This window comes from Mytilus galloprovincialis, chromosome 14 (genome assembly GCF_965363235.1).
Source record: "Mytilus galloprovincialis chromosome 14, xbMytGall1.hap1.1, whole genome shotgun sequence".
NCBI classification, from domain to species: Eukaryota; Metazoa; Mollusca; class Bivalvia; order Mytilida; family Mytilidae; genus Mytilus; species Mytilus galloprovincialis.
This window is the reverse complement of record NC_134851.1, coordinates 36,514,283-36,529,099: the sequence shown is the minus strand read 5'-3', so window position 1 is coordinate 36,529,099 and position 14,817 is coordinate 36,514,283. Positions and strand designations below refer to the sequence as shown.

At 32.0% G+C, this 14,817-nt stretch overlaps 1 protein-coding gene across 1 annotated transcript; it reads left to right on the top strand.

The window, feature by feature from the left end:
* The first annotated feature begins 1,128 nt into the window (after positions 1-1,128).
* On the top strand, positions 1,129-8,526 carry LOC143059571 (uncharacterized). Its single transcript, XM_076233089.1, has 6 exons — positions 1,129-1,168; positions 1,937-2,042; positions 2,928-3,053; positions 4,640-4,726; positions 5,680-5,772; positions 8,353-8,526. The coding sequence occupies exons 2-6, from the start codon at positions 1,958-1,960 to the stop codon at positions 8,475-8,477; spliced, it is 516 nt and encodes a 171-aa protein (XP_076089204.1). The 5' UTR covers positions 1,129-1,168; positions 1,937-1,957; the 3' UTR covers positions 8,478-8,526.
* The last annotated feature ends 6,291 nt before the right edge of the window (positions 8,527-14,817 follow it).

The following is a 14,817-nucleotide window of genomic DNA, read 5'->3' as shown; positions in this document are numbered from 1 at the left end:
AGTGTTTGTATTGAAAATTATGGGAATTTTGCTACAATAGGTACTATTAACAATGTGTGACTAACTTTAATTGATTTAGCCTCAGTTATACCAAAGTACTGGTTTTGTGTAGTAGTACCATATTGCAAAATAAGGGTAATGTTACAATAAATGTGTATGCAGTACATGATAAATAGATTACTATAACATGTCTTTTCCATATTGGCCTTGGTATCATCCCTCGATTTAATCTGACATTGGCTAAAGCCTTGTGCCGATATAAAAGTCTCGGGATGATACAATGCCCAATATGGAAAAGGACATGCTATAATATATACATATTCACTTCTATATCAGATATAAAAAAAGTAACAGCATATTTGTTTATTATATCGACCTTGTTATGGATAGCTGTAAAATTTTTAATATTAAAATTTATTTTTGGTATCCATTCTTTGAAAATATCGATGATTTGATTTTATTTTGTAGACTATAACATGCACATTGATTCATTATAACGATAAATTAAATGTGGTTATATGATATAGTAGATAGTAATTTGTGCAAAAGAACATGCACAATGTTATCAACTTTTGATATAAAAAGGATTTCCAATGCACATAATATCTATATATTACTATTGATACAGTAATAATATCATATGGAAATTTGTAGAAAACCGTCTGACTCTCGCATAATTACATACCAAATATCACATCGATGATTGGTCGACAACTATAAACTTTATAACAAAAGATATGATAAACATATATCTATTGTTTCCCATTTTTAACTTCCAATTTCGATGTTGATACAATTGTTTTGGCACCGCTTTTCAAAAACATATTGCTTTGTCCATCACGGAAGGTACTTGGTTATAAAAAGGAAATTAAACAGAGTCATCCCCTTTCTTGGAGTTTAATGTACATGATCACATTTTAAATATATATGTTCTATTTGCTGTATTAAAAATTCCGTCCATAAATGTGATCGATATTTGGTATGATATATCGGATTTCTAAATTACGCTCGTTGACTTCATGGAATTATAATAAAATTAGTTATTTTCTCTGAACAAAACGTGTTCATCATACAAAGAATGTGAACACGTGATTTACAATATATATATATGATTGTGTAAATTCTAGACAGAAGACATACAGTTCAGATACACCAGAATCGTCAGTCGGTATGTATGAAATTCAAATAAAAGAAACTATGTTTCAAAAGGATTTAGATATGTTTTTTATTTGCGTTATACAACATTAATTTATTTTATCCTTTTAACCTATTGAAAGTATTCATTATATATATTTACATATATACCATGGAAATCTAATAACATATCTTTAAGTATTTTTTAAAGACACTTTACCACTAAACCTAAAACTGAAGAAAACTAAATACGTTGGGAAGAAAGTCGTATTGGTAGTTCATTAATACAAATGAAGATGAGACACATTTTTATTTGCATTGCAGGAGAAACCCAATTATAAGACCATATTTTGTTGAAAATAAGTCATTACAATTTTCTATTGGAATTTGAGGTCCTCAATGATCTTCCACTTCGTACTTTTTATTTTGCTTTATTAAGATTTGTTATTCCAGCATGACTGATGAGACTTTTGACGAAACGCGTTTTTAAAGAACAAAACAATAATCCGGGTAACTAAAATGAGTTGTAAATTATAACATTTTAACAGTCTTGACTACTCAAGAATCTAAGGGTTGGGCGTTAGTCATTGAGTAATAAACTGATTTTTATATCTAATTTGTTAAATTATACGGTGTATGCATGCTTTCTTAAGCTTCTTGTCGACATTTATAAATGTCTGTTATACTATCATGACTTTGTTTTGTTTAAATAAAAATTCTCAAATCATATATGTTGACCTTGAGTTCTAAGTTATCTATATTACTGGCGTTATTATTTCTCTTTTTATTTATGGAGCTACAGTAGTATTTATAGGAAGTCGAAATGTCCACCATTCCGTTGCTTTGTATTGTTTTACTTGCTAGTGTACAAGTACAGTCACAGTTTGGGAACTTCTTCAGAGGTCCACGTAAGTAATTAATTGTTGGAAAGGAACATAATATTTTATTACTCGATAATTTAATTTTGGATGTAACACATCTTCTGATTGGCTGACGTCGTTTTGTTTATTAGATCATAGACATCATGTGACCGTGGCGTCATCAACGTTTTTCATGATTTACTCTGGTTTAAAATGGGACTAAGAATAAGATTATAAGAAATGACTTAATTTTTTTCCGGTCTATTCGAAATAACATAACACCACATTTTTTTATGTTATTACTCCATAGACAGAAAAATTTATTACAGCCATTCCTAAATTAATAATCGTGGATAATGCCATTTAAACTAAATTCAATTCCATTTTATTGTCATCAAACAATAAACAGCAAAAAAAAACACAACCAAACAGTGTTTAAAGTGAGCAATTAATATTGCAATATTCAATAACCATGTTACAATAAGGTATCTGCCCTCAATTATTTTAACATATTTAAAAAAGAAGCCAATAGTTCGAACATGTCTAAAGGAAGCGATACAAAATAATCACCACATAAATGTTTTTGTCTGCGCTTTTGTAAATAAATGCATGCTATGGTTTTTCTTTATCACATATTTTGGCTATCATGTTACATTGAGTTTATCACATTTCAAAAATGTTATATAGTTACTGCAGAGAATGCCATATTTAACAAGTAATTATAACCATGTAAGACCCCATGTAAGATCGTTATTGGTATTATAGGAAGCAAATTTTTAAAAGCTTCTTCGCTTGTTTACAAATCCTTATTATTTCATGCATATGTAATGTTGTTTTTCGAGTGAAAATATATTCAAATAGCTATTTACGTTAACTGCCTGTTGATAAATAAAATATAAACCTAGCCGAATGCCAATATATGATGTATTTCAGTGAAGCCAACTTTTAAGTACACAGGTGGTCTTTCTGGAAATCTTGGAGCAAATTACAAATTTAACAATGGTAATAGTCTCGGCGGACACATTCACGGAAACTTAAAAAGCCCAGGGTTAATAAACGGTATGTACAAGTACAGAGGAGTAGAATAATGAGTATGCTATACATAATGAAATTGAAAACATGTATTTCTTATGTCATCGCGACACCAATGCACTAAAGCATCTTGGTTTTTTTTTTAGTTTAGTCGTTAATTTATAATTGTAGCAAAAAAAAACATGTTAGTGAGTGCTTATTTATTTTATTTCAAGATTGTAAGTGTTAATCACACGTCAATTTTTATTAAAAATGTGATGTGGTCCACGTTTATGCACCCTAAGTATTCTCAAAAAGAAATGGATATTTCTTAAATAAACTACTGACGTATATATCGTATATATAGTTGTCACTGACTCAGACGTACTTATAAATATAATTATTTTCTGTGACTGTATTAATTTGTAGGATCCTTTACTATAGATAATTGAGCTGATCTGTAACAATAACATCTCCTTGTCTTATATATCATGTACTGTGGTACGACGCTAGATTAAAACTGACGAGGAAAGGTAACACACGACCACTGAAAGCTTTATTTTTGTGAATCCCAGGTGGTCGTGTGGTCTAGTGGGACGGCTACAGTGCAGGCGATTAGGTGTCACGATATCTCAGTAACATGGGTTCGAATCCCGGCGAGGGAAGAACAAAATTTGCGAAAGCAAATTTACAGATCTAACATTGTTGGGTTGATGTCTAGACGAGTTGTATATACATAATGTACACAACCATGTATCACCATCATTGCTGGTGATCCGATGGATAAATCTGTTGTAGAGTTGTCACTGACTCAGACGTACTTATAAATATAATTATTTTCTTTGACTGTATCTTGCATTAATTTGTAGGATCCTTTACTATAGATAATTGAGCTGATCTGTAACAATAACATCTCAATGCCTTATATATCATGTACTGTAGTACGACGCTAGATTAAAACTGACGAGGAAAGGTAACACACTACCACTGACAGCTTTATTTTTGTGAAGCCAAGGTGGCCGTGTGGTCTAGCGGGGCGGCTACAGTGCAGGCGATTAGGTGTCACGATATCTCAGTAACATGGGTTCGAATCCCGGCGAGGGAAGAACAAAAAATTTGCGAAAGCAAATTTACAGATCTAACATTGTTGGGTTGATATTTAGACGAGTTGTATATATATAGCCGTATAGAAAGCCTTATCGTTCAAATTAATATCGACTTTCAAAGCAAATATCGTCAAATGTTTTTTATGAAGGAATGTAAATCAGTTTTATATATTTGATAATTGTTTTTATTATCGGGTCTCTTTTACAAATAGATGTGGAAAATATGAACCACTTTATAGGAATAATTATATTGTGTCTTATATTTGTGGATGGTGTCTCGGGGGCCGAGAGTTCTAAGAAGTCTACAAATATATCACTTGCCTTTCAACACTTCATGATCTCATGAGTTTAAATTCTGCATGTTAGGTAAACTCCAATATTAGATGACTAAAGCTTCGGCTGCCTCCATCCATAAAAACTGACCACCACAAAATAGAACAGTTTTTTTTGAAAGTGTAGTTAAAATCAATTTATCAATATATCTAAAGATGTGTGAGAGATTTGTTTATTTCTGAGTATTTATTTAAGGTGTTGGTCTTAACGGTAGTGTTGGTAAAAAGAATTGGCGTCTACATGGTAATATCAATCAAGGATGGGGATCCAACCGCGGCGGATGTAAGATAGTCAAAGATTACAGTTGAATTTAGGAGGCCCAAATTCCTTAACATGCAAAATTAGAAAAGACTAGTCGTTTGTACTACGACATTACAAAAGATATTAACACTCGGTCCAAAAATGACTATTGTAAAACCATTAAAACAGAAAAACCAACTGTTTAACCAATATGAAAAACGAGAAACGAGAAACACATATGAATCACGTCAACAAACAACAACCACTGAAAATTAGGTTTCTGACTATCCTGATTTCATCATTCACAAAATGCAGCTTGATTTTGATTTCTTTGAAATTTTGATAGTAAAAATGCTTGACCTACACCTTCAAACTTGTACTGTATCATGAGATGTATTATCTGATGATTAAATGCATTTTTGATTTTTGGAATCAATTTCATTAATATGCAATAATCGTTACGGTTTATCTGATTATAAGTGCTTAGTATTATAATAAATACATCACTGATAAAAAAAAATCGTTATTATTATCGGAAGAGATAGGTTATTTGTTTTTTAACAGGAACACACATGTCGAAACATATTCATTCGAGAAAATAATTGTCAAGATGGTTTTGATCTGATATATCACGTGATAGACACAAATGGAGAAATGTTGACAGACAACACCCATGTCAGTGTCAAAATGAAAGAGACGAATCTTTTCCTAAATATCCCACAGAAAGAAACGTTTCAGCAATTCAAACTTTATCAACCACTTTTGTACGAGAGAAATTAATAGTATATATTTTTATATAAATGAAAAATTGTTAACTATATTATTCTGTTGTTTCGATATATGAGAAAAATATACATAACACTCAAAGAAAATGGAAAAAACGCACTTATTACGGTGGATGCTCTATTGATACGAGTTGTCTCTTTTCCATTATTCTTCCTCAAAATAAGTTAATTCATAGATTTGCTATTTATTTCGTGATTTTTGTGTTAAAGCTGCTGGTCTCAAAGGTACATATAATCTAGGAAAGGGATGGCGTTTCGGTGGTCATATTAATCATCGATGGGGACCCAACAGCGGAACAGGAGGTAAGATATATAGAAATTCAATAAACTGGGGATTCATGATTTTTCGTTAGATACCAATTTTCGTACCTTTTGTGGGTATAGATGAACCACGAAATTGAAAGTTGACTGAATGTCAAATTCCCATACGCATGTATACAGACTTTCGCAAAATTACGAAAATGAATATCCACGAGCATGATAGTTTTCTCAATCCACGAAAGTTGATACCCACGAAATTCAATATGAATGAATTCACAGTATAAGAGGTACGATGAAAAATTATAAAAATCTTCATTTTTCAATTGATTAAGATACAATGTATGTACAATATCTATCAAGGACCCAAAGAGTCATGTTAAATTATGAATTGTGTCATCTGTTGTTATTATCAAAATAATTAAATATGTTGTTCCATTCAATGAATAGTCGTTAACAATGTTGAAGATGGGATCAACACCTGTAACACATAATTAAACTTAATTTCATAAGTGATGTTTCCTGACTTTAAGAATTTTCGCTAAGTTATTTTAATATGCCATAGAAATATAAACACCGCATTGTATAACGTGCATTTTCATGAATTGTTTTTTTTTTATGAATTATTTTTTATGCCCTACCTACGACAGTAGAGGGGCATTATGTTTTTCTGGTATGTGCTCCGTTCGTGCGTCTGATCGTCCGTCTGTCCGTTCGTCCGTGCGTCCGTTCAGGTTAAAGTTTTTGGTCAAGGTACGTGGTTTTTGATGAAGTTGAAGTCACATCAACTTGAAACTTAGCACACATGTTCCCTATGATAGTGCATGTTAATTTTGTATATCTGATATTTTACTCGTGTGATTTGGCATTGTTTTTGTTTTACATTTTTCTTCCTTGTATATCAGACAAAGGGCAAAACGAAATCACCGGTAGATTACGACCAGAAAACGACTGTTAATAATTTTCTGTTTGTAAATCTGATATTTATGCTTTCGATTTGGCAAGCTTTGTTTTACATTTTACTTTATTGTATCCAAGTTATGTAAGAAACAAAGGGGCATAATTAAATCATCTGTAGATAACGGACACACATACCAATCACCGTAGTAGTGCCATAATAAAAATGATGACAGTGTAACATTGAGAAAAAAGGTTGAGTGATACGAACCAGTATAGAAAAACCTAAAATCAAGAAAATCAAAACAATACATAAACCCTCTTACAAACATGATAATGATGCAAAAACCGGTCTTTTTGTATAAACTAACACACTGAAACGATCAATAATAAGCACACTAAATTGTTGTATAATATATAAATCATAATGAAACAGTCGTATTAGAAATATAATGAAAAGCTTGTATAATATTAACACTGCCACAGTAAAATACAAACACTTAAAATTTCGTAAAACAACCCAGAGTAATTGGTCTTGGAATTAACACCAAGAAACATGCGTACAATGAAAAAACATCGAAGTGAATAAAGTTGAGGATGGAAATGGGGAATGTGTCAAAGTGACAGCAACCAGACCATAGAGCAGACAACAGCCAAAGGCCACCAATGGGTATTTAATGTAGCGAGAAACTCCCGCATCTGGAGGCGTCCTTCATTTAGCCACTAAATAAATATGTATATTAGTTCAGTGGTAATGGACGTCATACTTAACCCCGAATTATACACAAGAAACTTAAATTAAAAATCATACAAGACAAGAAAAGACTAGAGGCCCCTGACTTGGGACATTGCAAAATTGCAGAGGGGTTAGAAATGTTTTTTTTTTTTATATCTCAACCCTTCCCCCTATACCTCTAGCCAATGTAAAAAAAAAACGCACAACGATACGCCTAGTAAAACTCAGTTCAAGAGAAGTCCGAGTCTGATGTCAGAATATGAGACAAAAGAAAACAAACAAAATGACAATAATACATAAATAACAACAGACTACTAGCAGTTAACTGACATGCCAGCTCCAGACCTCAAATAAACTGATTAATAGATTATGTCGTCATCATATGAATATCGGGCACAATTCCTCCTGTTAGGGGTTCAGTATTATACCATCATGAAATATATGAAAAGAACATAACCCGTGACATGCCAGCAACTGGTTTTAGAATAAATGTGCTTAATTCCGATGCAAATACCTTATAAGTGAATCAATATTAAAGCCAACATATGCAATCTTTAATGACCTGACAACAGTATCGTAAGTATATCCCTTCTAACAAAAGTCTGTTTAAAGGTTTTGTTAGCTTTTGGGGTGAATGCTGACATTTTTGTGCTTTGTAAAGAATATTACCATAAAAGATTGGATGTGAAATACCTGAACGTATAAGATGTCTGCATGTTGAGTTATATTTACGAATGATTTCCTTATACCGATGATAAAATTTAGTAAATGTTTTGACTATTTTGTGATATCGAAAACCCTGGTGTAATAATTTTTCAGTAATACATAAATTTTTCTCGCTAGAATCTGAAACGTTGTTACATGCACGAGCGAATCGTACAAGTTGAGATATATAAACACTATAAGATGGTGACAAAGTATCGTCACTTGTTTTTAAAATGAAGTGAATTGAGCTATGTATTTCTTAAACTAACAATTACCTTATGTTGTAGGTGGCATTTCAATCTCGAAGACCTTCGGTAAAAGGGGGTCAACTGTCTGCATGTCAAGATGTGCCTATGCCTGCAGAATTTCTACAGTTAAATGTGTGCAGAACTGTCTTGTGAATATGTGCTAGTACCGTCTCTGATGTTATGTTATGAATTAAAGAGTAATTGTTTATTTCATTATGTCTTTGTCGGTATGCATGAAAACTTCACGTTACTACAATTATTATTGTTGATCCAACAATACATGTAAAATAGGACAAGTACCTGAAAAATGCAATATGGACAAATAACTTTATATCAGTCGTATACATAAACAATAACAAAAATAGACGCAAATCCCGGAGTGGTTTATATGTATTGTCGAAATGCGCATCTGGTGCAAGAAAATTGGTACCGTTAATTTTATTATCTCTGTTGCATGTTAACCAAGTATTTTAACAATAGAAACCGGTGCACTGTATTTATTACTTCTTACACGTTACAATCACATGATTTCCAATCGGATAACCACTTAGTAGAGACTGTATAACAACTAGAAGCAGTTTGTTGTCACTGAGAAATAATATAAACAAAACAATCACGAAACTGTTTAGGAAAACAAAAAGAGAAATTTCAATATCTTTAATGGTATAACTATACGGAGGTTGGATGTGGTTGTTAAAGAGTCCGAAACAAAGGATTATAAGGGTCATTTTCAAAAAATGTGGATATTTCAGTTGTGAAATAACAATACAAAAAAATATTCAATTTTCAACTTTAATATATGAAATTGAATAGTTTAACAACAATACAACCTGAAATAAAAATTTGCAATCTTAAATGCTACTACAAAAATATTTTAAAAAATAACATAGAAACAAGTATGGGACATATGTCAACTACATAACGGATTTAGTTTCGGTCCCTAATTTTTTTTTAATAATATTTACATTTTGCTTGATATATATTTCCATAAAAATCATCACACTTTTTTCAAAACAGTTAACATGGTTAAAATAACACTTTTTAGAAACATATTTTAAAGTGAATTTAATTCAGCATTGTCAACTACATAACGCTTTTTGTCAACTACATAACGTTATGTAGTTGACCGTTATGTAGTTGACCTATTTGTGGTTTTTGGATGTTTTTCTTGACCCTAATACTACCAGATAAATGGTTTTTATTGAATTAGAGTCAGTATTATAGACTTTGAATGATTTATGTAAAAAATAATATTTATGCCAAAATTTATCAATGTTTTTGCCGTTACAAAGTTGACATAGAATAAAATTACGGAGTAATTTGTACTCACCAAAACTAATCTATAATGAAATGAATCAATGATGTCATCCTGTAACTTTAAGCACGTCATCAGAGGATGAAGAGTAAGTAGAGAGCACTTCCTTAGTTACAAGGGATATAATCAGTTGTTTATTGGCAACATTATTTCATTTGTGTTATGTAGTTGACATTTTTTTAAGTACGAAATGAAAAGTAAAAAAAAAATGCTAATAAAATCTAATAATTCCCTGTATTTGTGTATACGTACCTGCAGTGATACCTATATATTTATAATAACAAAAGAAAAATAATAATTTCCGCTGGGTACTAAAACCAGCATTTAAAAAAGACTAGTTTTTCAATTTCGTACAAGCAATTTTGGGGTTTTTGGACCCTTTGAAACCCACTGGAAGCAATTTCTGTAGCTAAATTTCATATTGAATTTGCTGGAACTTGTTACACACACCAAAAACTCAATGGTGTATCTAAAAATTGGATAAAAATATTTATACTTTTTTAGAAATATTGATTGTACAAGAAAATCCACATTTTTTTGAAAAAGGCCCATAAGCAGCTACAAGACACTGTATGACAGTCTATGATGAGCAAATCATATTCCTTTAATTAAGCTGCAAATGCTTCCAAAATGGAAAAAATGTAAAACAATTCTAATGTGAAATTAAAGACATGTAATATGCCCAAAAAGACAACTTTTCACCAAGGTTCATTAGTTATCAGAGGTAGAAGTCTTATAATTCAATACGCTAGACGCGCGTTGTGTCTTCACAAGACCCATCAGTGACGCTTAAATTAAAATAGTTATAAAGGCAAACAAGTACAAAGTTGAAGAACAACGAGGACCCAAAATTCCTAAATGCTGTGCCAAAAACGGGTACGGTAATCTATGTCTGGGATAAGAAAATCTTTACTTTTTCGAAAAACTTATTTTTTGGTAAACAGGAAATTTATAAAAATGACTTTATAATTGATATTCATGTCAACACCGAAGTGCTGCCTACTGGGCTGGTAATGCCCTCGCGGACGAAACGTAGTTTCGAGGGCTCAAACTTTCCCCCTAACTTTGGAAAGCAGTGTTACAGCACAACACAATAAAATCAGTTTTAAAGGATTATTTTGGCCACGTGATTCCTAATCTATATAGATGACATTGTCTTTAAAATACACCAACATATTGATTTATTCACTTGAGTGTCTTCCATTCTTTTAACTGCACATGGTATGAAAACATCGATGATAAAAATTGATTTTGTAAAATGTGTTCACACAATTAGTCAATACTAAAATTTGATTTCGCTTTCATAGCATTGAGTGTTTGAAACTTATTCATCGTTCATATACACTAAATCACGGTGGGTATGGTTGTCCTGCGAGAGAACGTTCTGTGCTAGTGATTCGGTCCTGACGGGTGCTGGTGATCAATGAAAAAATGTAAACAAAGACGAAAATGATGATATTTGACGTTTTCACTCATTAAAAATGGAAGAAAACTTTTGAGATTTTTTAATTTTGTTTCTTATGGGTTCTTATGTAAACCATTAAAAAGTTGACCCTCTAAACTGTTTCAGTAAGCGTAACACAAAAATGCTCATTTTCAGAAAATCTCGAACTGAAAAAAATAAACAAAAATGCTCATAGAGTCCGCTTTCTATACCGCAATCCACACGACAAAACTATTTTGTGAAAAAACATTGCAATTTATTAAAATTTAGCATTTTCTCAATTTATTCATGTCCTGATACTGTGCTGGTGGGTCCTGTCATTGTGCTGGTGGGTCCTGATACGGTGCTGGTGATTTTGGATAAGAAGTTGGTCATATTTGAAACAAATGTTACAAAATCAATAAAATTGGGCAGATAATTGTTGTCAATAGGATCTACGACTCCTATTTTAGCTCTTGTGCATCCATTTGGCTGTTTAATATGTGTTTTCAAATGATCGTAACTTGTATTACATAATTACATAAAAGGCCAACATCTTTCGTCCAATATCAGATAACAATATAATAGTATCTAAAATAAGAATAGTTTTATTAAGATATTAAATGCCCCTTACATTGATGCTTCAACAATGATCAAAGCCCATGCCGCATAGACATGTTTGTTAGCGCTCCGCATACCCCTCCCCACTTCTACCCAACCAACCCTTCTCATTTCCTCCTTCATTGTTACAGTGGTGTACTAACATAACAATTTGTCACGTAAAATAATAACACAAAGACACACATTATTGAACAACGAATGCTCGCAGGTACTGAAAGCTAGTTCAAAGCCGCATTTTCAACACAATGAATTGAACACAAGTTAAAAATTCCACAATACTATATAATTCATTTTATGTGTCAATTTGTTCGAACAAAGTCGAAAAGAAGAGAGTTTTTTTAATGTCATGATTATCAGTCGCTTTCTATATCTATGCTTAGCATTTATTTCAGATGACATGGACTCCTCACCCTAGTGACCCTGCTGCCTTTCATAACTTTATCCGTATACAAATATTAATAGATAAACAAAAGGCTGCAACTGGTATTTTTGTATTTTTAAAAAATGATGCGTTGTAACGAGAATATTTGTGGTGAATGGAAACTGTGAGGGTCAAAATCTTAAATTGCTTATAAATGTTGCTGGACCCAGTTTCGTTATCTGATCTGAATTTTCTGAAATGTGCAAGGTAGATAGACATTTTGATTTTTTTTACTCGGTAAGTTTTGCCCTAATTGCTTGAACTTTTGCAATATTAAAGCCGATTTCAATGAGTGTGAAGACAAAGGGAATATCTTTGGTTATCTTGCTTGCTGAACAGAAAAGTCATTGTTAGGTTATGTAAACTACCCTACTTTAAGAGTAGACTAGTCCGACAAATGACACATCTTTCTGTCTAGCTGTAGGACCAGGCTACTTCGAAAGGAGGGTAGTATACCTTACCTAACGATGACTTCACGGTTTAGCTAACAAGCAAGCTAACCAAAGATATTACCTTTGCCTACATACTCAATGGAATCGGCTGTAACTAAAAACTCGAATACATTTTAACAGACAGTGGTCATGTTTGTTGATGAATATTGTATTTCCTAGATTCACTCTTGATAAATCCTTTGGTAACATTTGGTCAAGTAATTTCAGAAAAGATCTTTTTGTAATTGCGGACGCCAAGACAATAAATGAACCTCACACGACCCCTCGACACAGGTGAGCTTATATATGATCTTATAGCGATTGGGGTTGATAACCAGTTGAAATTAAGCCAGTTTTTTGTGTGTGTAGATTTGTGTTGTTTTAAACTGTTCAGGCCACAGAAGGGGTCATAAACCATACACGAAAAGATAACATATTAGTTTAAACATATTTATTTATAGTGGATTGGGAAACAAGTTTTGCAACTTATATTAATCCCTTTCCACTTGGCGGATGCGAGTGCTGCCTTATCTAAGTACTTAATTTACATCTCTGAACCCCCATCCCCGGCTTGTTTTTTAGGAGGGTGTTGTCATAGTTAGAAATTGCATTAAATTTCCTTTAGATTTTTATAGGGAATATTCTTATTTTTATGTTCAATATTTTAGACATTTTGGAAATTTAATTTTATATTTGGCTTAAACATTTTGAAGTTTGGTTCACAAGTTTTCTTTCACTTTATTATCTATCTTAATACAGAAATATAAGGTGTAAATCTGCTAAACAAAGAGAGATTATTTTCAAGTTATCTTGTAGGTATTTATCTTGTCTATGAAAAAAAAGCAAGGCGACAGATTAAATTATGTAATGTCCATTAGTTCTTTTGTAAGGGTTAACAAATAAATACTTTATGTAATTAGACGTCTTTTGACAAGTTAAGTGACAAAGAAGGAAATAGAAATAGCCACATTGACAATGAGTGGTTTTGCACGTGGTACGATAATCTGCCACTTTTACACTGAAAATTTTGTAAAATAAATTTTGATTGGCTCAAAACCTGAAAATTTGTTTAATTCCATGGATTCACTTTTTTTCTTGATTAGCGTCACTCTGCCATACGCTATCAAGAAATAAAGACTCTTTTTTATTGAATCCTTGGTTTTGACTATTTTCAGGCCTGCCAAAGACAATTGTGTCAGCTTTCTTTAAGAAGCACGCAGCACCCGAAAGTAAGCTCACCGAATATTTCATCACCCTGCTCGCTCTACCCACACAATAACTACACAGAAAACTTAGTTGTGTCAGTGTCTAAAAATGGTCGATTACAGACAGCCGAGTATGCATTTTACTTTCCAGGCGTGTTTTCGTTGATTGTTAAAGTCCTGAAAACGGATAGATGGAAACAAAAATGTTTGATATATCTGGCTTTAGATTCAGTTTTTTTAAATATAAATTAAGGCTACATTTTAATATAATAATACTTAGAATTCACAATAAAAAAATGCAGAAAAAAAAATGGATGAAGTGAAATATCTTAGTAAGGAGTCATTACTACAGAGATGGTGTGTTTGACACACAAAACTTAAAAGCTTAGTGATATTATCAATATTAAAATAAAAGTGTATTTTAGTTGGGTATTTTTTCCATTTACTCATTTTCAATTATAATTAAGGCACATTTGATTTTTATTCATAAAAATATTTAAATATAGAAAAGTAGGACACATTGTTCACTTCCTCCCCCGTAATTCTTTATCAAAAATATTTATTTATTTTGGAATTTTGAAATGAAAAAGCGAAGACATCTTAGTTTTGTTAGTGTTCTCTAGGTTATCTCGTCTTCATTCTCTGACATATTCTAGTCTGCCCTTTCATAAAATAGTGATTTTTTTTTAGTGTTCTATCGAACTTTCGATAAAAAATACCTGATAACCGTTCAGACAAAAAAATTATGTTGAAAAAATCTTACAGATACAGCAAGTGATTCTTAATAGCTATAAGATACATTTTTCTTTTAAAATACAACTTTTAAATCTTACGGGAAACTGTTCCAAGCTTAAAACTTTCACTGTAACCTCGCTCTAACGTATCCCCCATCGCCCCCCCCCCCCCAAAAAAAAAACCCCAAACAAACAAACCCGCAATACTATTGTCATTCTTATAGTCAGCACTCAAATTCACAAACAAATGTGTTTTAAGCTGCTAAAGACATATGATTCAAACGCTCAGAAAGTCCTTTGTTCTATATTTTTGCTTTCCATTTTTATGCAAAACCTGTTACATTTTTATTTTAT

Coding starts and splice junctions, on each gene's coding strand:
- LOC143059571 (XM_076233089.1), top strand. CDS start 1,958: ATGTCCACCATTCCGTTGCTTTGTATTGTTTTACTTGCTAGTGTACAA. Junction 2,043..2,927: donor GAACTTCTTCAGAGGTCCAC/GTAAGTAATTAA, acceptor GATGTATTTCAG/TGAAGCCAACTTTTAAGTAC. Junction 4,727..5,679: donor GGGATCCAACCGCGGCGGAT/GTAAGATAGTCA, acceptor TTTGTGTTAAAG/CTGCTGGTCTCAAAGGTACA.